Raw genomic sequence first — 27,644 nt, 5'->3', positions numbered from 1 at the left:
TTAGAAGGCATAAAGAAGGAAACTGAAAGTTGTAAGAATGATCACATTTTGTCAGGGACAAAATCCACTCCTGCAGTCTCAAAACATTCAGCCTAGTATTATATGCTATGCAGAAGAAAGTAGGGCAAGTTGTCCCTAAAGGAATGAAAACCGAAACTGCATTTGACAGCGTGTTGAGTTCTCTAGCCTACTCTCCAACATTTCTAGTAATCAAAATATGCTAAATTAGGTGGACTCTTCAAACTGGAGACCCAATTTTCTTCTAAGAAGGAATTTTAGCATAAAAGGATATACTGTGGCTCAAACAGACTTAGTAAGAGGTATTTAATTTTGAAGTCATCTAATGGGATTCCATCGTTCTTCCCTTGAAGTCCAATTCTGTGATAAAAGTGCAACACTGCATTTCAAGATTCAGTAACTGTATTTAGTTAAGAATATAACTATAGCTGAATTATAAATTCAACTCATTTTTGTAAAAAATATTGCCTCATACAATCTACCCCATCTACAGACAACTAAATTACTGATACCTGATCTACAAGACAATGAATAAATACAAGAAGTTATAAATTCTATTTGAGCAGAATAGCCTGAATTGGACTTGGAAGAAGGCCTAGTAAGTGTATTATTATTATTATTATTATTATTATTAGGTGTATCATACACATATGGGGAAGCTGTCACTCCAAAACTAGTTCAGCTACATTCTAGCAGTTCAACATATATAACACTATGAGGGTTAAATCTTTAACATAAATGGTAGTCAACAATGCCCTGAGACAGAATTTAAGATACTTTGAATAAATCATCCTATGCGAAACTCAATACTTACATGCACTTTTGGTGTAGGAGGAAGACCATTACTAATTGGTTTCTGGAAAACAAAAATGCACATTTGAATTGTGACTTTGAAAGATGAGCTATATTTGTGACACGAACACTGAAGGAGCAAGCTTCGTACACATGCATTCGCGAGTCCCCAGTTTCGCTTGCCATGGTGAATGTGGTGAGAGGAATCCCAGCCCTGCTTTCCAGGCTGGATCTGTGGAGGGACTGCAGGTTGTCTCCACAGCACTAACCATGGGGAAGATCACCCCTGCTTCCTGCTGTAACCTGGAGAGCAAGCTTGGAGCTTATGCAATCCAGTGCCAAAAGCAATGCACCGCTGCTCCTCTCCGCTCCAAGTCTGAATATGGAAAGGTGGCTGGAGATTATTGGTGCAGTTCTACAGGACTTTCGAAGCTCAGTGTAACCTCAGGAATGATCTCCCTGTTCCAGATCCAAATCTGGAGACGTGCTTCACAGTAACAGTATACACTCCCACTTCCTCGCTTTCAATTTTTTCCGCAGCTCTCCAGCTTTCAGTGTTCCCCTCTTTCCCCCCCCCAGGCACTGAAGCATTTCCATGCAGCTGCCTTGGGCTCACGGCCACCTCAACTCTCTCACTCCTTATCTCCCCCCGACCTTCATTTTCTGGGACTGGCTTCATTCTTTTGCCCTGCAAACTTCATGTTTTTTGGAAAAGATCTAGCCTTGTCTGTTATTCCTTTCTGAATATCTTAAGATATGTTGTTGTTTTTTGCACAGGCAGTGAGGTGCTAATACTGGGCTCCTGTGTACGTGGTAAAACACGCTCGTTTCTGGGCCACCTCCTTCAGACTGACAGCAGCCAGGATCACAGAAGGAACAGGTAATTCCCTTCTGTCATTTTGTTCACGAAGGGCTTAGTTCCTGAAGATGAAAACGTAGGTTTCAGACACATATAGATTCATGGCTTGGGCCTATGTGGCAATACAGTGGTACCTTGGGATATGAAGGGGATCCGTTCCGGAGCCCCGTTCGCATCCTGAAGCGAACGTAACCCATGTCCACGCGTCTGCGCATGTCACGTTTTGGCGCTTCTGCGCATGACGCCATTTTGACACGTGGTGAAACCCGGAAGTAACGCACTCCATTACTTTCGGGTCGCCACGGAGCACAACCCGAATTTGCCTAACCTGAAGCATATTCATCCTGAGGTATGACTGTACACTGCTTAATTTTACACAGACACCTCCATCCAAAAGCTTCTAGCTTACCCAGATGCTCCAATGCACATATTACAAAATACTGCAAATGAAGATGCCAAATATATAGCACACGGAAACCAGGAAGCGACATGCTCATTTTGAGGCTTTCCCGTGCGCTTTACAGAAACAGGCAAATGGAACATTACCTACCAGAACTTCCTTCTTTTCTCTTCTAGAGAGATTTGTGTGTCTATTCTCATTTGGCTCTTGATGGGGAGATCCTTCTCTGTCGCCATTTGTCTGGACAGAATTCAATCCATTACCTTCACAAGAAAAATTCAGAGACCATTACAGAGCATAAACCACCATTACAATTAGCAAGATTCCCGAAGGGTGTTTGCTTAATCCAGGGTGGCCAAACCCTTACCTCCCCCATCCCTTGGGCCAACCGTCATAGGTAGGTGGGGCTGCTCATCTGTCAATCACAGCGCCTATAAGCTGATCGGTACTGAGAGCAGACCCACTGGCTGTACTGGGAAGTTCTCAGTTGGGAACTCCCTAAGACAGCCGATTCAACTAAGACTGGTGTCACATATGACGGCAAGTGGACACGGTTTGGGGGAAATGACCAGGCCTAAATAGGCCCATGGGTCTTGATGTGCTTAATGAAGTCATCTATGCCTCAGCTTCAGGCACTAAATGCATGAAGAGCAATTGGGACTCCATTTTACTAAAGTCCAAGCTGGAACATGTTCAGAAGTACTACAAGGCCTATCTGTTCATGCTTAACTTTGGGGCTGAGGGACAAGTTTGGAAAGCATGAGGGGATACCAGTGAAGGGAATAAAGTTTATTCTGTTCTGGTGGAAGTGCTGTTTTTTGTCCTAAGCCATGTGAAAGTCTTCAGTGGCAGAATTCCGTAGTCCTCAATGATTGTAGTTTGGACACACATCACTACAACATATCACAGACATGTACATAGTTTTGATAAACATGATTTTAGAATTTATTTTAGAATTTATTTCCATGTTCAGCGGCTTAAAGAAGGTGGGGGGGGGGGGGAGAAACACCACTAGAATCTAAACAGGGGTGTGTTTTTTAGTGTGCATTTTCTGCTGCTTGACCAGAGCAAAACATGCTTATTTAAGAATAATTCTGGGATATGTATTGAAGAAGGCAAAATTAAATTGCTGTTATTAAAGAATTTGTGAATCATCTGTAATTCATCAACATTACCTAAAGCATGAGATTTCTGTGGTGGTAACCGAGGTGGTGGTGGTCTGGGTGGTACTTGGGTGTTTGATTTTGCAGGACTTTCTGAAACAGGACATCTTTTGATGGTTCCTTGATTATCATCCTCAGAAGAATGCATCTCCTGTGGTACGTAGATGGATTTAGGCTGAAATTATAAAATTTATTAGTCCATGTTTTTGAATTCATATCACATCACCTTCATATTAAAACTTTGATGCCAAGTCATTAAAATGTGTTCAGGGAATACAGTAGAAATGAAGAAGCAACAGGAGCCACGTATAAGGAATTCTTCAGCTGAAATTTCATGGCTGGATAGAAAGACTTTCTAAAAGTCTACAGAAAACATCCCTATTTTGTTTGTTTGTTTGCAAATTTATAACCTGCTGTTTCATAAAATATAATGTGGCTCATAACATATAAAATACAATAAAATCTAACTAAAAATCTGTAAAGCATAATTGAAAACATCAGTAAAACAGCCTTCAGTCTGTTTTTGGACAAGGTGCAAATCTGATTATGGTTTTCTAAAATCACATATATCACCTGCATATTAGCCAAATAGAATTAACTTAAAAGAGGGACTTAACAATGTATTATGTTCCCTCCACTGACATAAGCTATCTGTCAACAGACGGAGAAGAAAGTAATTTTTGGTGATTTTCTCGCTGCTTCTGTAAATCTGCTATGAAGAGCTGGGGAAACCTCTGGAGCAGATTTCAGGGGCTGCAGAGTGGAGTAGCAGCTGAAAACTGCTCCCCTCATGATCCTGACAGATGCCTTCCATGAATAGAGAGGGGGCAGAACTGGATGCGACCCATGAAGATTGCCATTCAACAGGCTAAAAAACAGCATGTATACTGGGGGAAACAGTTTGGCAAAGCAGACTGCTAAAAGAGAAGGCAACTGAAACTATCACTGTGTTCAGATGTTTTTAGGTTACTGTTACTGTTTTCCTCTTTTTGTAAACTGCATTGAGGTTAGGTTCTGGGGAGGTTGGGAGAACCCCCAGAACAGCATTATGTGGTTGGTAAGGAGGGATCATTCCAACTGGCAAGCTAATATACTAGCACAGATGTGTGGGAGCCAGAAAGCCCTGGCCGAGGTTTGTAGTGCCACCTGGTGTCTTGCTGACCCAGTGACCAGCATGTCTGTGCCTTACAATGTATTAGAATTGTATTGACCTTAAAAGGAGTTGTGTTTCCTCTGGGCAGTGTTGACCCTATATGGTGTGGGTGGGTTTAACCCTGGCCAGATGAGGTAACATGAGACACTGGCAAGCAGCCATGCGGCTGGAGAGAACAAAGGGTAATAAAGTGACCGGACTGGAGAGGAGAAGATGTCTGAAAGAGCTGCTTCATCAGTCCAAGGAAAAATACTAGCTCTCTGCGTCTTTATTTTATGCTAAAATAAGCGCCATTTGTAACGGCTGGCCCGACAAGTGGTGCCCCGTGTGAGGCTGAATAAAAGATACGACTGAGGTTTTTAAAAGAGAGCTAAGAAGCAAGATTTGAAGCAAACAGTCTGAGGCCAGACTGTGAGAAGATTTTTGATCCAAGCAGTGGATATTCATCGACTTACCTCGCCTGGAAAAGGTTTCAAGCGCTATTCATCTACGGATCCAAGGTTAGTCGATCCCTTAAATATTGATTTTAGAAAAATGGGCAGCTCTTTGACTACTCCCCAACAGAAATTTTTAAAAGACTTAAAATTTCTCCTCTCCTGCAACAAATTGGAAGTTCCTGAGGGAGATTTGATACAGCTCATTCTGGCAATTGATGAACATTGCCCCTGGTTTCCTGCAGAAGGAACTTTGGAATTAAAACATTGGGACAAAATTGGAACACATTTTCATGGACATCCCAGCATTGGTGTACGGAATTTAAATGCATGGTGCAAGGTTCGATATGCTATGGGTTCTTTATCACCAAAAAATATCTCCATAGCTGCATTGCCAACACAAGCTTCAGCTTCTTTAATTCAGCCTGCTGTCCTGCCATGTGTTCCAGCCCTTGCTTTGCCTGCAGCCCCAGATCCCAAACCTCCAGACTGCAGTTCCTCACCAGAGGACCCAATCTTGCAAAAATACCGTGGTCTGGCTGGAAATGATCCTGCTTTTTCAGCAGCAGCAGAAGTAGCTACCCATTTGCAATGTGCAGTATTTGCCTGTAACTTAACTCAGGATACTATGGCATTCCCTGTTAGTATGCCACCTGCTGGTGTTCCAGCAGGAATTCAAGCCCAGCTTTTGGCTCCAGATGACATCAAGCCTTTGGCACGTACAGTTTTACCCCCATCAGCTGGTGTATTGTTTGCTCACGAATGGGAAATTGCCTGTGGTGCTTATGCTCCTGCTTTACTGAACCAAGCCAGAGGAAATAATCCTAACCTTACCCTCGCAGATGTGATGGATGCTATGATGGGGCGTGGGACCTTTGCTCAGGCTTCAGTACAAGCCACACTGCTGCAGATCTTATTGAGGGATACAGCTCTTGCTGCTAAACAAGCAATGAGAAAAATCCCAGAACCTAGAGAATCATATCCTTCCTTTATGGACAGGCTGATTACAGCAGTGAGTAGCCAAATTGAAAATCCTGAAGCCAAACAAATAATTATCAAACAATTGGCCTTTGAAAATGCCAATGAGGATTGTAAGGTTGCGTTGCGCCCGATAATACACCTTCCTGCCATTGATACAGCTACGATGCTACACATTTGCCAGTCTGTTGGTACAGCCACCCACAAGGCTCAATTGCTGGCAGCAGCACAAGATAAAAACCAACCTGTAGCTATCAATACAGCGTTTCCAGCGTGGCAAACCAAGATCACTGATACCTCAGTGTGGGTAGAACAGTGGCCTCCACCAAAAGAAAAAACCGCAGCAATGGCACCATCTCGTTTCTGAACAGCTTATTTCTGAACAATTGACTTTGGCCACATTGAACTATCTCTATCCCACTGGATCCAGCAGACAGGAACAGTTTGCTTTTACATTGCCAGTATATAACAAATTGCAATCCACCCAGTGATATCAGTGGATTGTTCTGCCACAACAGCATGCAGAACTCCCCTACACTTTGCCAAAATTTTGTGGATGAAGCATTGAAACCTTTCCGCATGCGCCACCTAGAGGTGCTGAACACAAGCTGCATCTGGCAGTATTTGCTACACCATTGTTGTCAACAGGAAATTTATATGCTCAGATGGACAAGAAGAAGACTATCTGCATTATAGAATGGTTACATTTACCTCATACCCCTTTGAAGAACATTTATTCAGCAAATGAATCCACATCAGACAATTGTTATCAAAGGACATTCACGTGCTATAAACTTTGAGCAGTTTTGATGTTGCATCAATTTATTTGCCTTTTTCACAGACTGAACAGCAGCATTTATTGATCACAAATGCTGCCATGCAAATTGTTTTGGCTGATTTTATAGGTCATCATTTTTAATCCTCCAAAGGATGACCGTTTGACATTTCTGACACAGGTCACTTATGTTTTGACAAACCCTTTATCTCTCACACCTCTCCCCTCTGCACTAACCCTTTTCACGGATGGAACAAAAAAGAGGGGGGTGGTGACATGGGAAGAGGGAGGAAAATGGAAAAGTTATTTACCTCTCCACAGTCTTCTGCCCAGCGAGCAGAGCTAGCGGCTGTGATTCTTGCCTTTCAATCCTTTCCTACTCAATCTTTCAATCTTATTGTGGATACTCAGTATGTATATCGCTTTTTGCTATTTTACCAATATCTTATATAACTCCTTCCTTGGATTCTGACTTGTTTTCCTTGTTTCTCGCCCTGCAAGCCTTACTTCAGCACACTATCCGCTGTTTCTAAGTCATGGGTAAACCTACGCGCATCAAAACTGATAATGGTCCAGCATATATTTCTAAAACATTTTCGGAATTTTGTATGTTGTGGAATGTGAAATTAACTCATGATATACACTTTAACTCCATAGGGCAAGCGATAGTGGAAAGGGCGCATCTGACGTTCAAAACACTATTGCTAAAACTGCTTGGCGGCCGAAGCATTCGAACAGCACTCATCCCTTCAGCTGTTCACCAAGTTCTTTTTGTGCTTAACATTCTCTTATATCCACATACTAGGACCCATACTCCCGCGGAATTGCATTTTAGGAAGGAGGAGGCACTCCCCCACCCCTTGGTGGTGTACAGACGCTTGCCTGATCCCGCATGGCATGGACCTGTCCCGCTGATCACGTGGGGACGAGGGTACGTGGCAGTGGATGTCGAGGACAAGCCTTTATGGGTTCTAGCTCGATGCGTGCAGCCATGGCAAGTCCCTTCAACTGCGGAAGTGCTTCCTAACCATTTGCCTTGCCATCTTTTGCTACACCATTATACAAGGAAGAGAAGCAGACGACACGGTCCAGTTGAAACCACCATATTTCACCTTATTGGCTGGCAAGCAGCAGTCACCTGAATCCTACACTGGCTGGCAGTATTCACGGCTCAGCCACTCTCGAACTAGAAGAACAGTGTTGTTGAATAAGACTTTTAAGGGTGAAAATTATCATAAGATATGGAGGAATAATATTTTTGTAGAAGTTATGATTAAGTTTACTAGTTTATTGCATGCTTCTAAATGTTGGGTATGTATGCCTGCCCCCAGTTATTTTCAAATTAAAGAGGGAAAGAATCATGGGGCATATATCCAAACTGTCAATATACATTGAATTTCACTTTTAATAGCTCTTGTTCTCTTACAGGAACATACAGTGACCAATCTCAGTGCTATAGAAGCGATACCAGTGCATGGCTATAAACTAGAAAGGAAGCCTACTATGCAGCATGGAATCAGAATTCTTATATTCTTAGCTTCCGGATGGAAGTTGGCTTCGACATTTATTGATTATAGTGATTATTATAGTAGTTATTTGCATTATTTTGTGTTGCTATATACAATGTATTCATTCTTTTTTGTGTTGCTATATACAATGTATTCCTTTCTTAATTTCTGTATGTACTGCATGGTTCTCCAGTCCACGGCCCGCTTCCGGTGTCAAAAGAGTCGCTTCTCGCGCTCGACAAAGCCATTGGTACTGATATATATGATTATGCTTAAAATATAAAGAAAGAGGGCATGTGGGAGCCAGAAAGCCCTGGCCGAGGTTTGTAGTGCCACCTGGTGTCTTGCTGACCCAGTGACCAGCATGTCTGTGCCTTACAATGTATTAGAATTGTATTGACCTTAAAAGGAGTTGTGTTTCCTCTGGGCAGTGTTGACCCTATATGGTGTGGGTGGGTTTAACCCTGGCCAGATGAGGTAACATGAGACACTGGCAAGCAGCCATGCGGCTGGAGAGAACAAAGGGTAATAAAGTGACCGGACTGGAGAGGAGAAGATGTCTGAAAGAGCTGCTTCATCAGTCCAAGGAAAAATACTAGCTCTCTGCGTCTTTATTTTATGCTAAAATAAGCGCCATTTGTAACGGCTGGCCCGACACAGATGAAATATCTGTATTAGCTGAATTCCACCCATTGACTTCTATTTCCATTTTAAAAACTGACCACGGTTTGTAGTCATCTGACATAAGATTATGGTTCAGATATAGTCAGGTCAGATGTTAACAAACCATCATTTATTATAGTAATCTCTCTCTCTCTCCTGCTTTCAAGTGAAGCTATCTTAGTTGCCCAAGCCAGTTTCTTAATTTGGAAAGAACGGAAAAATGATTTAAGAAACCAGAAATTGTTGCCAAAGCCAGGCACTGGCAGGGGGGTTGAAAGGGCAGGGGCAAGGAGAGAATGTGCAGGCATCTATTTTCTTGAACTGAAGTTTATGAGATCAGAGGTGCTACATATGAACTAGGCCAGTAAGCATATTTCCTGCAAGTAGTGACAGCCCCTCTTACCTTTGGCGGTAAAGGTGGTGGCACTTTAGCCTTCATAGTTGAGCTACAAGAGGGAAAACAAGGATGAACTACAAAGATTCATTGATCATTTTAAAAGTTAGATATTCATTACATATATAAAGATAGAGAGAGAGAGGGTACCACTGAAATGATCTAAACTGGGGTGGGCAATATAAAAACTTTGTATTTTTAAGGTGGCCCATGGGTTCTTGACAGATTCCTCAGAACTCCAGTTTAATTTTTTAAAAAACGTGTGTGCAGATGTAATTTTCACCATCATGCTTGCAGGCAAATGTGAAAAGAATGGCAAAAGCAATCAGGGTTCGGAAACAAGGAGAGCCAATTACAGCAAGTCAAATTCGTTGTTTTTCATGTGGTTATCAAATCCATGCATCAAGGGGCAACATCAGTGGTGGAACTTCATGCTCCTGCACCGGGGGGGGGGTGGAGAGCAGGTGGGGGCGGGGTGTGCCACCTGCAGGGGCATGGCACACGTCCTGGGGTGGCGCCCAGCGCGGGCGGGGAGGCAGGTGCGCTCCCCCCACACGCTTCTTCCTCCGCCCCCGGGCAGCATCCAACGATGCAGCTCTGCTGGAGCAATGAACGTCTGTTTGTGCAATGGAACTTCCTTTCCCTCTCGCTGCCAGTTTCCCGCACACTCTCAAAAATCAGCTTTAGAGGGTTGGGGCAAGTTTTGGCGACACATGGCGGGGTGGGAGGGAGGAGAGGAAACTGAAGTCTTTTTGTGCCAATGGAACTAATCTTGCAGAACAATGGATTGAATTTACCAAGGCACATTTGAAGGTGATATGCTTCCTCTACCGCAGTTTGGAATCTACTTTATTGATGAAGATGATGCATGAATTACATTACATGTAACTAAAATATGCAAATTTTCTGTACCATGTCAGATTATGGTATATTTCAAATGCAGCCCTCAGTAGTGAACCAGTTGCCCATACCAGATTTAAATTCATAACATTGGAATTTTCAGTAAACATTTTTCTATCAACCCTTAAAACAATGAAATTAGGAATACAGCACTTATTGAGAAAACCCATTGTATCACAATTAAATACCAATCATTGGGGGGAGGGGTGATGGTATGAGGGGTTGATTTCAAAGAGGTAGATTATGGCAGAATGAAAAATCGAGATCCAAGGTAGATTAGGCTATATAGATTGTGTTTAGCCAGAGAAATTCTAAAAGTGGCAATCCCACATTCAATACCATTTATAATTCCAACTAAAAACAGTGAGACTTAAATGTGTATAACAGAATGCTGAACAAGAGACAGGCTTTTAAAAATGATGTGCTATGAAGAACGTTGCACATATTCTCTAAGAGGCTACTAGATGCAATTATTTCCGCCTCTGATAAAAAATATATATTTTGTATTTCAGTTTGGCCACAGCTAAGGTTAACTTATTAAAATATGTAGGAAGGCATTCTGCCTCATTCTTGTTCCAACTCCCTATATCTCTCAATTTATCCCCAAATGGGCTTATGTATCAAAGAAAAGCCTGCTCAAAAGTCCAGCTTTAGAAAAATGAGATACCAGCAGAAATGGAAATTCTTGATGAAGTATTTTATTTACCCAGAGTTTGGGTTTATGGTATTGATTGGACTCCCTACATATTGCTGGGGAATCACATTTTTCCTCCTTGATTTTCTTTTTCCAAACTCCAGTACTGTCCTGTTAAATAACAGCACGTTTATGATATTTTGCATTTATAAAATTGCTACTATAGACAGGTTTTGAAAATACAGGCTTGATTCTCTTGTTTTAAACTACAATGCTCAAAGCAACCAGACGACAAATTAGCACAGCAATTCTACTGCCACTTAATGGAAGCAAGCCCCACTGAACTCCATGGCATTTACCATGGAATAGGTTACGTATAAGGTTATACTGTAAAGGTCGTTACTCTTGAATAGGATATATATAGGATTATATTGTAAAAATCAGTATCACATATTGCCTCAACTAATGGCAGAACTCTTCTGGTGGACGGGTCTTTCAGATGAGCTGTTTCAATCCTAAAAATGATATCAGCTGCTATATAATCTGCAAGGTCTTTGAAACTCATCATGCAAGTCCAAGCAGGATCGGGCTTCCAAACATGTCCCTTCAGATATAGTACTACCACATGGAAATAGCATCCTGATACATTCAGATGTAGGCTATAAGCACAAATGAAAGTATCAGGATGCTATTTCTGTGTGGTAGCACTGTATGGTGCTGGTAACACCAGCTCCTGTTGTAGAATGTTTTCATCTAAGGCAGCAGGAGAGGAGCCTCTGGTGTCGGTCACTATGAAATTGCAATGGGATTATATAAGCTTCAGTAGTAAGTTTTAAATAGAGCTCTGGTGGAGTTCAGATGGGGCAATGTAAAATTAACAGCAATGGTTACATTGCAGTTAATTTTAATATTGCATATTGTTATTCTTAGTAGAGTTAAGTTTACAGGTTAAGTTACAGCTTTAAATTCTTCCTGCCCCCCCCCAAATAATAGTTATTTACATGTATTGTTCTTTATTTCTCCCTTCCCTATTCACCGGCCTTCTAGTGATACTGTATTTTTCACTCTATAAGAGGCACCCGACCATAAGACACACCTAGTTTTTAGAGGAGGAAAACAAGAAAGCAACGCAAAGCCTCTTGCGCAAAGAGGGAGGAGCGCTCCCCGCTGCGCTCAAGAGGCTTTGCGTGGCTATCCCTGAAGCCAGGAGAGTCCTCTTGCTCTTCTGGCTTCAGCGATAGCTGCGCAGCCTTCATTCGCTCCATAAGACGCACACACATTTCCCCTTACATTTTAGGGGGGGGGAAGTGTGTCTTATAGAGCGAAAAATATGGCATATTTAAAATAAATGTTCCAAACAAAATTTTAGCTTCATGAGTCCTATCTAGTCATCACTCTCTCTCTCTCTCTCACTGGGGCAATTTAAGCAAATCAATTCCACGAATTAACTATGGTTTGTTTAAACAAGCCTGCTTCATAGCCCATGGCATGAAGCTGGGTTTGTTTCAAGCAACCCATAGATATGATCAAACACATCTGGTTAGTGCAGGCAACACAACAAACTGCAGTTGATCTAAACTTGAAGCAAAAGCTTCCAAACTTCTCCTTACAGCCATGCCAAAAGGAGAATGGAGAAGAAGAATGCATGAGCCCAAGGCTCACTGTGGCTACTTCCTGTCACACTAAACAATGGTTTGGGGTTGCGTCTGAAGATGACCAAACTGTGGAGCAAGAAGTGTTGGTGGGGTGATCATAAACCACACACAGACTGAACAAGATTTCTCGATTGTCTACAAACCAGATCTACTTTGAAGATTAACAGAACTTACTGTTTAGCGTCATCACTGTCCCCTTCTTCCTCATCTTCCAGATGTGCGACATGTCCCCTGAGGAATTAAACAGGATATCACTTCTAAATGTCAATTGTCAACTTGTCTTCAGCCATCAAAAGATTTGTTATCTGCAATCCTAAAAAGCTTCTCTTTTAGCAAATCACAGTTGCAAGACAGACAAGCAAGGGGTCCTCTGTAAGCCAAACAAGCACCATTAGACCATGAGAGATACAAGAAACATACAGTCTGCGCACAAGGAAAGGGACTTCGCAATCAAGAGAGAAAGAAAGTCAAGAATTACCGCTGATGCAGTTCTTCTTCAACTGATTTTAGAAGGCTCCTTTAAAAATAGAAGTAAAATTCAACGACTGGACACATTTAGCAAAAAGCACACAAAATCAGACACACTTTTTATATGATCTGACAAATGTAAGCTGTGCAATAAATTACATCAATTGTTTGAATTTTCAGTCTGACGTAAATAATTATTCAGCCTAAAGTGTAGTTAAGTGTGTTCAGCTGTACACCAGCCTGCTAATTAATGCACCTGGGTGGACACAGCTCATCTTAATTATAGTTACTGCTGTAAAAAAATGTGTGGGGGTGTGGAGGGGAGAAGAACGTACACTAAAATAATGCAATGCCACAAGAAAAGATTGGCAAAACCTAGAATAAGAAAGAAGTATCTATCTCTTCCTTTTATCATATTTACACTAATTCTGAACTATTGACTTAACTTGTTGGGTTGCACCATTAAAGTCTATTTTTCCAAAATAATTTAACATGGATCACTGAACTCTCTTTGAAGTGTTCCCTCACTTACAGGTATTTTATGAAGCCCATGGCAGTAAGACTAGTCCTATCTGAACCTTAAGGTCCTCTTTAGTAGACCTGCTCCAAGTCCCTCCAACTAAGTGCCTCCACAAAGCGTGGATTCTAGGACCTGCTCACTGGTGACATCAAAGCTGTGGAACAGCTTCCACAGAGAGGCTCATTTGGCTGCCATCTTTATGGCCTTTTGCATGCCAGGTGAAGACCTTTTTATTTCCCAGGGCCTTCAGATAATCTGTGATATTAAACCCTGGCTGTGTGACACCTGCAGGCTTAAGAGTTCTCACACTGCTTTTTCTTTTGTTCCTGTATTTTGTTTCTTGGAGGCCACTCAGAGAATATATGTTATTGGGTGGCCTATATACATGCAATAAATAAAAAATAAAATGTATTTATTACAGATACACACATATAGGCACATTTGTGGATACAGATGCAGACGATAAAGCTGCCTTGCTATACACCTGCCAACACCAAAAAACCCATATATGAGGCTACATTGGGTTGAATCCAGACTACAGGACTAGAGAACTGTGTCTACAGGATGCTCCATTGGAGAGGAAGGGGAGATCCAATTCCTGCTTTAGACTCCAGAATATAGGAGGTGGCTCTGGAACTTCAGGAGAAATTGAAAAACCACCTGCCCACTTCTTCCAAAGGGAGCCTCTGCAAGATCTTAGTCTTGATCCAACTTGAGTATCTCAAAATACGGATTAAATAGTCAGTTTTTACTATAAATGTACAACTGGTTTCACTGCATAAACATCAAATTGATAACTACATTAAAAACCACTGCCAGATTATTTGGGGGTGGGGGTAGGGGGAGAAAAAGAATGGTGTTACTAAAAATACTCACTTATTTCCACCCAAGAAGTAACTGCCTTGGGGACCTTGACCATATTCTAGTTGCAAATCCTATTGAGAAAAGAAAGCATCAAGCTCTGTCTCATCTTATTGCATTCCCCCTTTAAAAAGATAATTATTATCTAACTAGCTCCGGCTGTTCTTACACAAACTTGAGCCCCACAAATAGCTTCACAGCATATACAAATAATGCATGTTGTACAGCAGATTCCCTCAAATTTCACTAACGGAATACTACGCTTCTAATATGACACTTCTGTGCATTTAAGGAGAGGAAAAGATACAAGATTTGTAAATTTTCTGCTTGAGATGCTCTGTTGCACCGTTGCATACAGACAATATCCATAGGTTTCCTGGGCAAGCAGAAAAGCACCTTCCCTTGTGTAAGGTGTAGGCAGCACCCCCGATTTCTGCTAATTCCTCCTTCCTGCTGCAGCCCCCAATGCCACATCCCATACAGTGTTGGAGCAACTGGACATGAGAAGGTGCTAATTTCCTTCATAAGCGTAAATCACCCCACGGATGAACTAACGGCAAGTGCAAGGTCAGCCAAGCCAGCAGCTATGGTAACAGCCCTGTTCCCCGGCTATATCTGTGATTAAGGTATGTCAGCTCAGTTAGTCTGTGAGTCGTCAGTCTGCTGGTGTTATTTGCCCAGTGGCTGGAATTTATTTGGAGCAACAGAGCTACTTTGTAAATGTATGCATCTGCATATATCTGTATCTGCAAAAGCCTACAAGCTGTATATATCCAAGTACAGAACTGTTTTACCGAGCCTTATCTTCTGCAACAGTAAACTATTTGGACCTTAGGCAGCTTCTGTGTGGTGACTGGTACTGGAAGCAACTTCCACTGCACGGATATCTCACTTGAGATTCCCAGCAGGCTGTTCCTGGTAGTACAGAAATCCCCAGAAAGAGATTTTCAAGGGGGGAGGGAGGCATGAAAGCCATTTCTATGAGACAAACTCTGCTCAATGAAATTAGGATCCAATCAAACAGCTCTTTAGATTTATGAGAGTCATCAGGGTCCACAGTTCATCTCCTCCTACTTTGAATTGCTACTCCCAAAATGCACAAAATCTGTGCAGGGAAAGATGAACATACATGCCACGAGCAATGGTGGCTTGATCACATAACCTTAAAGTCTCTGAAAGGCTATTATTGTACGCAACCCAACATATTTTAATGTAAAGAGATCACCTTGTACGACTATCCAACAACCATAATTCAAAATAGATAAAGTGCAAGGGCTCTGAAATCTCCATGGATGCAAATGAATATGAACTAGGGATCCTAGCTTTGCAGTACAGAAACATATCTTCAGGATCCTGGAAGCCACAACTTTCGTGTGGGGAAAATGCTTAGGAGTCCTAATGATTTTAATAAGTGGTTTAGTAGACCAAGGTCAATGTGCTACCACTTATTTCACAGCAGGGACAATGTCATCATCTGCTGGAGGCTCTACCTGCCAAACCTCTACATGTCAAATAAATAAACTTTTCTCAGAAAGAAACCCACCATATAAACTACACAAAGAAAGAGGCAGGCTACAGTAGGCTGCCACTTCTATTTTTGGAAAATTCCAACACTCCTTTGAAAATGGTCCTAAAACAGCAATAAAGCTTTTTTGAGTCAGCTAGAATTCTTTCTGGATGATTCAAACCAGGAGGCATGGGGTTAGAGGAAAAACTGGATTGTTATTGGAGCTATGATATCTGCTTTAGTCCAACATAGCTTTTTTGTAGTATACAGTAAGCCCACAACTTTAAGCACATTTAACTTGGACACATTCAGCCTAAGCGGCTTTGGCCCTGTGTACCTGAAGGAGCATCGCTACCCCCATCATTCAGCCCGGACACTGAGATCCAGCCCTGAGGGCCTTCTGCTGGTTCCCTCAGTGCAAGAAGTGAAGTTGCAAGGAACCAGGCAGAGGGCCTTCTCAGTAGTTGTGCCCACCCTGTGGAACATTATCCCATCAGATGTCAAGAAAATAAGCAACTATCTGAGTAACCTCAGCCAATGTTAGATTAATGTGATTCCGCTCCTTTCGATTACCGTAATTCCCTTACCTTTATGAATCCCACCACCTATGTCTTATATAATATAGTCTCAAATCCACCCACCCACCCACCCATATATTACCAACTATAGAAAACCTTGTGTCTTCCAGACGTCTTGGACTACCACTACTAGCCAGCACAGCCATGCATCATGCCAAAGCAACATGCGCCATCATTTTTAGTGGCCAGTAAAGCATTTTATCAAGGAACATTTATGAATATGATCTGCTTTCTTTTTCTAAGCAAAGAGAAAATTAAGACGTTTGGAAAACAAAGCTTGGTGATAAATGACTGTTTACTTGGAGGCAAGGGGTGAGATGGATAAAGGACAAGAATGTTAACGAGGATGCTGGGTTAAACTATGGAGGAAGTGAGAGTGACTCCAAAAGGACTTCTTCTAGAGTGATGCAGAACGTGGCAATTTCAGAAATGTTTTTGGATCTGAGGCATGTGGGTAAGAAGGGAAAATTGAATCAAAAATAGTTTGAGGGCAAAAATCGCTCACATTCACTCTGAACTTGAAGCCGCAGTTAAGGCGAATCCTGGTGAGATTCCCAGAGTACTGTCTAGGTGCATGTCGTGGGATTAGTATGAGTGAGCGTGGTCCGAGGATGTGGAGAGGGCACTTTGCAGGAGTTTGGCGGACAAAGGCCCTTTCGACCCCCTTGTGTATCTGAGAGGGAATGACTGGGTGGACTACAGAGTGCTAAATACTTCACTGTGAGAGCCACTTCAGAAGAAGCAAAAGATTGCCTCCTCCTGAAGGAGACCACTCTGGACCATGAGATATCAAACAACTGTTGCAAATATCCCTTTTTTGAGAAAGGTGCTCAAGAAGGGGATGAGTGCAGGTGAATCTGGATATGGCTGAGTTCTGGATCTATTTTAATCTGGTTTTTCAACAAATCTGTCTTTGCTACCAACTGATTATAGAAAGGGGGAGCACTATCCTATTGATTTTTCTCAACATCTTGGCAGCTTTTAATACTATAGATCACAGTATCTTCCTGAACTGGTTCTATGGATTGGAGGTACTACTGTGCTACAGTGGTTCAACTCCTACCTTCAGGGTCATGTTGGGAGATGTGTGTTTGGCCTCTTGGCAATAGTGCTGAACGATTCCCTTCGGTCTCCCATGTTATTTAATATCTGTAATAAAACTCTTGGGAGGAATCATCCAGGGATTTGTAGCAAATCGTCATCAGTATGACAACACTCAGTTCTATCTTTCCACTCCACCAGAATTGGGAGAGGTGCTAGATAAGATGGATGGATGCTTAGAGGCAGTGACAGACCAGATGTTGGCCAATAAAATACAATAGAATCCTGAAAAGTACTGTGCCTAGTCAAGTCTCTGATCTAGGAATTGGCCTAGGAGAAAGGGCAGCAGTTGCCCTGTGGAACAGCTATGTAGCTTGGTGGTCCTTTCTGATCCATTATTGTCCTTAGAAGCTCAGGTGGTGTTAGTGGCTAGGAGAGCCTACCTCCATTTACAGTTGGTTTACAAGCTATGGACATTCATGGACCAAGCCAGCCTGCTATCAGTAATTCATGCTCTAGTGACCTTTGATTACTGCAATGGGCTTTAGGGTTGTCCTTGAAAATGGTATGGAAGCTGCAACTTGTGCAGAATGTGGCTGTCAGGTTATGGACTAGAGCAATGAGATCCTAAAATCCTAAAATCTCTGCACTGGATGCCTGTGCTCTACTGGGCTCGTTTCAGTGTGTTAAGTGATGGTTTGCAAAACCAAATGGCCCAAATATATGCAGAAACAGCACCTCTCATACCAGCCCATTTGATCCTTAATATCAGCTGGGGAGGGGGTTCTGCTCATCGTGCCCAACAGGATTCATGAAGGCCTTCTCTGTGGTAGGGCCCTAACTCCCCTAGAGCTATATCTGTCTCCTATGTTATTTAAATATTTAGCTTGTATATGCTTTTATTGATGTATTTTGTTGCTGTGGTTCTTGTGTATCTCCTTGAGCTCCTTGAAGGCAGGATGATCCATAAGTACTCTAAATCAACAAATAAATTTCGATTTGCAGTCTCAGCAGTTTCTATACAACCACTTAAATAGCATTAAGCTAAGCATCCATGATTTTTTACGTGACTGGAACTTTAACAGGAGCAAATGCTTGAGTTTGTGTCACCAGGGGTTCCCAACGAAGAAACCATGCTTTAGATGCTTCCTTGAAATGGCATATGGTAGCCACAAATCAGAGAAACACTAGTGAAATATTTGAGGGCCCTTATATAGGATTTGGTGGTTTTTTTGTGGGAAAGAGGGAAGCTGTAGCAGTTGCATAAACATAGAAACTAGAGCTCTTATGGCTGGGCAGAGGCAAGATGCCACTCTCAATTTGCAAAGCACAAATCCACGACAATATGTATTCTACTGCAGTGACAGAGAAATTAATAAGAGAAAATAAGCAAACCGCTACAAAAAAGTAAAAAGATCCTTCATCTGCCACCGTACGTTAGAAATCTCACAGGAACATTTTTATGAAAAGTGACACCTGTCAGTGTGGTTTATGTTTGTATTATTTAATGGTCTAAACCTTTGTTTATAGCCAGGTTACTACTCTACTGTCTGTTAGCATCAATAGGCTAAAATATGATCATGTCTCTTTCTAATCTACTATTACTAGATGCTTTTAAAAATAACCTGCATTTCATCCTGGATACAGTTACAGCAAAACACTGGGAAAGAAATTCATTTGTGTACTGTCCTAGCGTATTTCTGTGGGAAAATAAAGCTTGCAAAATGAAGGTGATAGAGACAAAAATAAAACACCTCCATCTTAGTTTGCACAGAGTGTTCCTAACGCAAGATTTTGAATGCTCAAGCCATGTATCTCTGGAGACGAAAGACACATGTGCACACATGGCAATTTAGCAGTTTTCATGTAGATACTGTGCAAGAAGGTCCATCAAACAGAAATAGCTATCCAACATAAACAGAATAACTAAGTTCAACTCTAAACAAAACCGTGGGATATTTAACCATATCCAAGTGAACAGTGAATCACACTCGATTCTGATAATTCCACTGATACTCTTTGGATAGTAGTGCTGTTCATTACAGTATTGGCAACAAAACTTTGGACAAGCCAAGGTAATCAGAAGTGGCTAAATATTGCAAATACCTATACCAGACAATGTTGTCCTTAAAGTGATTGTTCATATTCAAATTTTAATGTTTTTGCACTGGTTGAACCACTGGACAGAATGGAACTTTAGCGCTCGAGGGTGGATGTTTGTGCAGTCGGTGTCTAAGGTCTAAATGACCACTATTTGTGGATAAAGGAGACACACTTGTCTTTTATTTTTTTATATATAGAAAGCTAGATAGATAATACATTGTATATATTGTGCATGTTAGTTTTACAATTGGCAAATGTTGTAAACACAGAAAATGAAATACTACTTTTCAGGAAGTGTGTCAACTAGGTAATTATTGTTAAGGAATTCAAAATCATACTACTATTATTATACCTAGTATATGCACATGTGATGCATTAGGGAGTTCAGTGTGCTTCCCATATATTAATATAATCCTTACAACAAGGTATGCCAGTATGAATTGCCCCCATATTGCAGATCTGGGGTCTGAAGGCAAGAGCAAGCAGCTTGTTAGCAGTTTGAATTTCACATAAGTAATATGAGAATACTGAATGAGGTGGTCAGACGATTCTGTCAAATCTACCGCTTGCAGGACTGAGCCGTGAAACAAATTAATTCTAACCGAGTCGTCCCACGTAACCTTCCAACAAAAGACTAGGCATAAGTGGTAAGCATGTTTGACAAGACATGTTTTTGCTTCAGAACCAGGAACGTTGCTTGGATAGAAAAGAGTAAAATGAGATGCATTTGCTAGCATCAAGCATGATGTTTTAGAAATGATCTCTGAAGTGACGCTATACGTTTTGGATTAAATGGTTTCAATTTTCAGGTGATAAAGACGTATCAATTGCACTGAACGACCATTCTTTAAAGAATTATTTTTTTTCTGTCAAAGGCCACATTCCCCCAAGAACAATTTGCAAGAAGCCACAAGGCAGTAGTGGGTAACCCCTTTTCTCTCTCCCACTTTCTCCACGCCCCCCCAGGGGGGGAGGTTCAGATTGCTCTTCTCAGGGGTCTCGGTTAATCACTCCCTGTCTTAAGTTATCTCCGGAAGGCCACAGACATTGGATGACATGACACAAATCACACTCCATTCTGTAAAGACTACTTTCAAGCAGACATGCAGCAAATAAAATAAATAAAATAAAATAAAATAAAATAAAAATTAATATAATATAATATAATATAATATAATATAATATAATATAATATAATATAATATAATATATAATTTGTATACTGCCCTTCATCTGTAAATCTCAGGGCAGGTCACAGCATAAAAATAAATGATGGAAACACAATCACTTTCAGTACATGTTTTGGTTACAGCTTGCAGTTAGCTAATGAGGAGTGACCCTGAGTCCTGGTTTGAATGACAACCTGAGCCAAACCTTGGCTTACCTCCCTGCAACACGGCAGCAAAAAGGACCAACGGAGGTGCAAAGCAGCTGTGAGCAGTCTAGCCAAGACAGGGTTTGATTTTGCATGCCTTGCAAACCAGGCCGCTATTTTGCCCTTTGGATACAACTGGGAATGAGGATTAGGCTCATATACTACCACTTGCACTTTCATCACAGTGTAACGAAGGCGATGAGTAATTTGTGCCCAAATATGAGACCTCTCCAACTGTGAGAAATAGAACCCAATTTCTAGAAGGTTCATTCTCACAAGAGTTAGGGAAAATCTATGTTCAGACAAACATGGCATTTCCCAAGTTCATTTGTTACCTTCTGCTCACATTCATGGAAGCAGGAAGCACACATACCCCAAATCTGCTCATAATCTCAGAGTAGGTAGAATTCTGGGAGTAAAACAGTGCTTGGCTAAGGCCACTGACACCATCCTTCCCAATGTAGAAATCACCACAAGCTTCCTAAAATCCGCAGAGGCACAGAATATGCCAACTATCTATCTAAAAGACAAGCTTGTTCTCACACTTCTGACATCTCTCTTTTAACTGTACACACAGTTCCGAAATATCTTTGGCGGAAAATCAAGAATGAACTTCCTAATAAGAAAGATAGCGTTTGTGAAAACAGATGACGCACAGCACATGTTATGTTTAGTGCAGATGACCGTAAAGTATGTACCAACATGCTATGTCGTTTACTGCTATTAAAAGGAAATTGTTTCCCCTTGAAGAGAGATCACAATTAGTACAAGTTTTGCCAAAAAATTATAGGCAGGGACAGGACAAAAATAAATATATTTTAAAAGAAATTATGTTAAAGTTCAATGTTGCAGGAGTGTCTCAGGAGATGCTATAGAACAATAGCCTAGAGTTATTCTCACAGAGCCAGCTGGAAGCCACCATTAAACTAGGGAAAGAATTACTGGAGCTACAAATACAAATTCTTGAAGGCAGGTTTGTGTACCAAGGCAGAAGAAACAGACAACATCCATCTAAATGGAAGCTGGTGTCCATAGTAAACAACTGAAGTTTTGCTATGTTACCTCGTTAATGCCAAAAGTTTATTTCTTTATGAAATAAACCCAGAAAAGTAACATTTTAAGTATTAGGCAAAGGATATTAACGACTAAAATTTGTTTCTACTGCTAAAGATCAAAGGAGAAGAGATTTCTGAACAAAATAATTCTCGGCTAAAATGTTTCGAAAACTAAGTTGCTTTACACAAAACAATTATCCGCAAATATTATTAAATCTCAGTGCTTACTGTTGTACTCATGTTTTAAGTATTAAATAAACAAATGCATGTTGGAAGAGGTGGAAAATAAGATATAGAAGCAATACCTGCACTCCATTTTCTTCAAGCTGATTTCAATCCTTTCCTTCCCAATGAAATTTGTTACCTTTTGTTATTTATGTGCTCACGTTTCTCTCATTATGAAAAAAAACTAACCTAGTCAGCAGCTTAGCAATTGTCTTAGCAATTTGTTTTAATATAGTTTTAGTGAAATTACAAAAATTGTTGTGAGAAATGTTAGTATATAAGAATGCAACACTGAATTGGGTAATTAAAATCAGTAGCTTTATTATTACGCAAGTATTTGATTAGTAGACCTTTTGACTATTCTACAGATGGCAAAAGCAGCATGACAACTGAACAAAACATTTAACTTTGAAAAACAAAAAAGACGAACAAACACTGACAAAGAAAAAGCAATAGATGAAAATACCAGATTAGATCTTGCAGTGTAGTATATTTCTTCTGAACTGTCCGAAAAATCGTTACTGACGGGCTGTTCATCAGACAAAGACCAGAAACTCAGGTTAATTACTTTTAGACTCAAAAACATCTAAGTACAAAGGGACATTGTTGCACGATAGCCGACTCGGCCATTATCATTTATTAAAGTGTCTAAAGCTTTATACAATATAGCAGGTGGATTAGTATAGCCTTTAGATGTTCAACGGTGACTTAAGAAATGCAAGGACTGGTAATAGGGGTACATTTGTTTATACTTCTTATCCTATATGCCAATATTTTTTTAAAAAAAACACACATATTTTGTTGTTCTTCCCTGAAAGCTGCAAGCCACAGATTTCCCATCATTCCTGTACTATTATTTCTTACAAAGATTATCAAAGTCTTCTGTCCAGTCAGCTGCATACCCACAGGCAGTTCCATGTGCCAGGTGGTTTATGGTTCAAAATATGGAACCAGACCAACTTCATAGTTGTAAGCGTATTTACTTCAATGCAAGTTGGTTCCAAGTGTGTTTCACACTGGGGCATATCAATGTGCATTGCATGGGGTTGGACTAGATGACCCTCGGCAGCCCCTTCCAACTCTACAACTCTATGATTGAGTTCTCCCATGTTGCTGACAACTGTGTGTAATAAAAATGCTTAACCCCAAACTGACTTTATAGGACACTGTGGCCTAGAGTCAAAGGACTCCAAAACTAGTTTTGTGAGCCTAACTAGGGGGTTGACTCACTCTTCCTTAAACAGCGGGCCCCCATGCCTCATATTACTTTTGAGTCTGCAGCAGAAAGGAAAATAGTTTCCACTAGTACATGCCCCTTCTTTGAGCCTAGGTAGCTCTTTAGATCCCAGCAGTCTCACTTGCATCCAACCAACCAACATTATAGATCTTGGAGCTTCCTTTTTTAAAAAAAGAAAAAAAGGTGTGCATAGGAGTTTTAATCAGTAATCTGTCTCCATCTTCCACTGGTACAACAAGATGAGATATGAAGACGTATATCTCCAACAGAACAAAGCGTTTAAAAGATACTTCTCCAAGACTGGATTTAAAAACCAATTGACAGATTGGAAAGCAAGCTGCTCTGAAAACTGAAAAAAGGTATAAAGCAAGACTAATGTTGGTAAATAACAATGCAGAAGAGAACATGCAAATGAAATGAGTGGTCCCCATGCTTAACTTTCTGCTTACAAAGTCAACCAGTATCAGCACTTAAACTTGTGAGTGAGAGGGGCAAAAACAGGAGCTGAGGTACAACCAGACAAGCACTTTAATTGTATTTTATCTGAGTTTTGTCCCTCATGGTCTCAAGACAAATAATCTGTTTCCCAAACACAAACTTTTCTTCCATGCCAGTGTTCTGGGTTCAGATTTTATAACTGCATACAATTACTGATAGGTAAATTGTCATACACAAGTAATTTTCCAACCTATTTTTTGGTCTCTCTAATCTGTCCATAGCTCAGGAATAGAGCACATGTTTTGTTTGCAGAAGGTCCTAGGATAAATCCCAGGGACTTCCAGGTAGGGTTGAAAAATAAACCCTCAACATCAACTGCAGGTCAGTATAGACCATAAGGAACTAGAAGGGGGAATGGTCTGGCTCATTTGAAATACGGCAGTTTTGTATGCACCTATCTTGAATAAGAGAGCATGCAATACGGAAGTCAGAATGTGGAATACATGGACCACATGTAGTTATTGTTGAGTAGAACTATCAAAGAGGCTAAGAAAAACACACAGGAGGCCTCGCAAACAACATACAAGATAGGAACAAGCACTTGAGAAAGAGGGAAGGGGATGCAAAAACAAAACAAGTCCACACATTTAGAGTCAGTCCTTAAAATAGGTGCAAGGAATGCGAATTAGAAGCCAATGTGAAAAGAAAAACAACACTAAATTGAGTAAATTGTTTTCTAGAAGTACAAATCTTTTAAAAAATATAGTTTTATAACCTGCCTAGTAATGGTCTATTGGGTATAATCATGAATCAAGAAATAAACTGTGTTTGAGAGCAAATTTCCAGCCTTTGCTCAGAAAGATACATAATTAGAGAAGTGCAAATCTACCATGAAAAACCTGGTAGGCATCCAAATAAAGGTGCTTTTGGGGGGAAATGGTAGAGCAGTGGCCTAAGAGATGTTGAAACTGAGAAAGCTGAAGGACTTGATGAATTTCCGGAAGGAAATTTTAGCAATCAAGATCCTTTCCAATATGTATCGGCATGGCTGCTTTAAAGAGTATACCAAAGATATATTTTCTCCAAGGAAAAGTGAAATTACATAGAGATGAAGTAAAATAAGAAATGTCTTTATCATTTTTCTGCCTAAAAGTCTTCACATGTTTCTATCCTGAGAGATAATTAAACACAAGGCCTAAGGACCATCAACACTCCTCAGAGTGAGTTCATGATTTAAGAGAATGCAGCAGCTAATCCAACACTGCCTTGTTGCTCATATCCTGAGTGAGAGATCTGTAGAGTTGCCAGCTTAAAAAATGATGCCTGCTGGTACCTTTAAAAGTTAGGAGGCAGTGGAAGAGGATGCAGCTGCCACGCATCAAGTACCATTCTTCTAAAAGACCACACTACTTCCTTGCCTGCTGTACAAAACAAAGCTTCAGCTTCAACCCACACCAGGCAGGGACAGAAGGGAAGAACAGGAAAGGAGAGCGAAAGAGTCAATTCCTCTCTGCTACCCCAGTGTTTAGAAAGCAACAGGCAGAATTGTTGTGCCCTAGCAACTCTTGTTGGGTGCTACCCACTGAAGACATTAGGAAGCAACATTTGCAAAGGGCAGCAGGAAGTAGATTTCTGCCTCCACTGCCTCCTGTGCTAAAACAGGGGCTTGTTTGTGGGGGAGTTCAGAGCTAAGACGACTTGCCACATTTACTACCTATTGTTGGACTCTCTGCTATAACACAAAAATGGCAATTAAATCAACAATGAGCAGGCAAATATCTGGGCACAATTGGATGGAATGAACTGGGACAACCACAAGACTCAAGGGTAGACAGCATAGATATATGATGCCCAAGAGCAAGTTTGCATGGGACCCACCTGAATGCAATTCCCTGCTTTCTCAGTACTTTAATCTTTGCCTTGAAGTATATACTAGCCTCCTGGCCACTGGAATGTATCCACACCTCAGGGTTTCTGTCATATGGCAATCTGGTGTACAGCCTTCTATTTGCTGACTACAATTAAGGTCCTGTCTAATGGCATCTCATTGCATAAGGCTCTCCTGTGTTTCCCCCACTGAGTTCTCTGCACTCAAAACTGCTTTCAAACATCTTCCCTCTGCTAATATCCATCTTTCCATACTAATGAGATATTTGACCTTAGATGTGCACACAGTGATCAAGCGTATAATAGCCATGTTTTTTAAGTAAACAAACTGCAGAACGAGGGTGGGTAACTTTCTTTGGTTCAAGGAAGGTATGCCAGTAGTGCGTGTGGCCACCTCACAGACTTTCACTCTCTGTGGCACCGGGCGTTTGTGGCTGATTCAGCGACAGCTTCTGCAGAGGGGCAGAGCAAGCTGCCACCATTGTGACCGCAGCAGTTTTTGGCAGCAGCAATAAGCAGCTGACCACCACTGAGCGCTGGCCAGTGCTCTGGAAACATGAAGGAAACCAGCTCCACTATTATTTTTAAAAAAGAAACCATCCCCAATGTTTGGTCAGCGTTCAGGAAACAGATGAGTGCCCCTTCTTGTTCCTGGAGCATTTTGACCAGCTCTCAGTGTCACCATGTAAGGCACCCCAATAAAATGGGTAAAATTTGCCATGGGTCAGTAGGCCAATAAAACTGGCTTGGCAGGCTGGGTCTAGCCCATGAACTCATCACTACTGCTGGAAGGCGAGGCAATACTGTAGCGGGTGCAAGAGCAAAGTGATGCACAGCATGCGGGATGGTGGGGACCCAAAAGGAAGACATAAGGAAGAACACAAGTTACATGCAACAAGCCTAAATTGATTCATTCGTCTGATGTATCAGGAAGCTGAGGCTGCATAACAGCCTGCCCCACATAAAACTTGTGACCTGAGCCAAAGAGTTGTACTTGTGTAAGCTTTGGCCTGCTGTGTTTTGTGGTTACAGGGTCATGGTGACTCACAAGTCTCCCTTTGCTGCAGTAAGCAAAGTGGGTGAGATTTCTATCTAATTGCCAAATTCAGTGGTCCCACCTTATGAGGAAGCTGCTCAACAGCTTTAGAGAAATACATTTAAACAGGGGTACTCAAAATGGCCTTAAAACAGGAAGGAAGACAGCTATATCTACTTGTGGGATATTTGCTTAAGAATCAGAAGACAGATCTGATTACGTTTTGAAGGATCCCAAATTTTCAGGAAAAAAATATTATGCAAATCATAATTTTGAGGTCTTGCACAGATATATACACCATACATATCCACAGGAGTCTACAAGTCTTATGCTCCAAATCACATTTTTTTATATGGCATGATTTCATGCAGCAAAACACATACAACTGTGTTACTCACAAACTCATGATGAGGCTCTGTCTCCTTTCTTAAAGGTGGATCAAATTTTACTTGGCCAACTATCGAAGAGAATAAATGAAATATTCAGAAGTGAGGTCAAAGCATGTAGATACATAAAATGATGGTAAAAGCCTTTGGAAAACTAGTCAGAAAGGAAGCATCACATACAGTATTGTATCTTTCTAACATGTCTGTGTGTTTTGCAACTCTTGGCACTTGGTTTCCATTTGGTTTTTCAAATGCTTCATATCCTTGGGAATACAATGAAGCACTGAGGAAACAGAGACGCATGGAAGAATCTAGCTCAGCTATGGGCAGTACAGTTAAGGCAACCAATAGCTATGGAAGTAAAGAAACTATATACTTCTAGCAAGACTGAAATTTTAAATCTATGATCATCTAACACAGACTGGGTGGTAATGAGCTAATACAAATCACCACCACATGTGTGGATATGGAAGACTAATTCACAATTAAGTTTGAAAACTTGCGTATGTACTTACAGTTTATTTCAGAGCGTGTTTTTTCTTCCCTCACATTTCTGCTTGTCGAATGAATTCTATGAGGCACAAGAAGAGGCTAGGGAAAA

At 41.1% G+C, this 27,644-nt stretch overlaps 1 protein-coding gene across 7 annotated transcripts in view; it reads right to left on the bottom strand.

Annotated features, from left to right (window-relative positions):
- MAP4K3 (mitogen-activated protein kinase kinase kinase kinase 3) overlaps positions 1-27,644 on the bottom strand; it is a 70,391-nt gene that overhangs the window by 15,548 nt on the left and 27,199 nt on the right. The window contains exons 13-23 of one of the 7 annotated variants that reach the window (XM_053383512.1): positions 27,559-27,634; positions 27,056-27,114; positions 22,526-22,588; positions 14,191-14,249; positions 12,805-12,843; positions 12,501-12,557; positions 10,744-10,842; positions 9,147-9,189; positions 3,245-3,407; positions 2,220-2,332; positions 833-874 (exon numbers count right to left, since the gene is read on the bottom strand). In XM_053383512.1, the coding sequence (XP_053239487.1) occupies positions 833-874; positions 2,220-2,332; positions 3,245-3,407; positions 9,147-9,189; positions 10,744-10,842; positions 12,501-12,557; positions 12,805-12,843; positions 14,191-14,249; positions 22,526-22,588; positions 27,056-27,114; positions 27,559-27,634 (813 nt within the window). The remainder of the gene's footprint in view (positions 1-832; positions 875-2,219; positions 2,333-3,244; positions 3,408-9,146; positions 9,190-10,743; positions 10,843-12,500; positions 12,558-12,804; positions 12,844-14,190; positions 14,250-22,525; positions 22,589-27,055; positions 27,115-27,558; positions 27,635-27,644) is intronic. The other 6 variants (XM_053383515.1, XM_053383513.1, XM_053383514.1 and 3 more) reach the window with 6 other exon arrangements.

This window comes from Podarcis raffonei, chromosome 3, assembly GCF_027172205.1.
Source record: "Podarcis raffonei isolate rPodRaf1 chromosome 3, rPodRaf1.pri, whole genome shotgun sequence".
NCBI lineage: Eukaryota > Metazoa > Chordata > Lepidosauria > Squamata > Lacertidae > Podarcis > Podarcis raffonei.
Note: the sequence above shows the minus strand (reverse complement) of the source record. Positions and strands in the feature narration are given on the sequence as shown.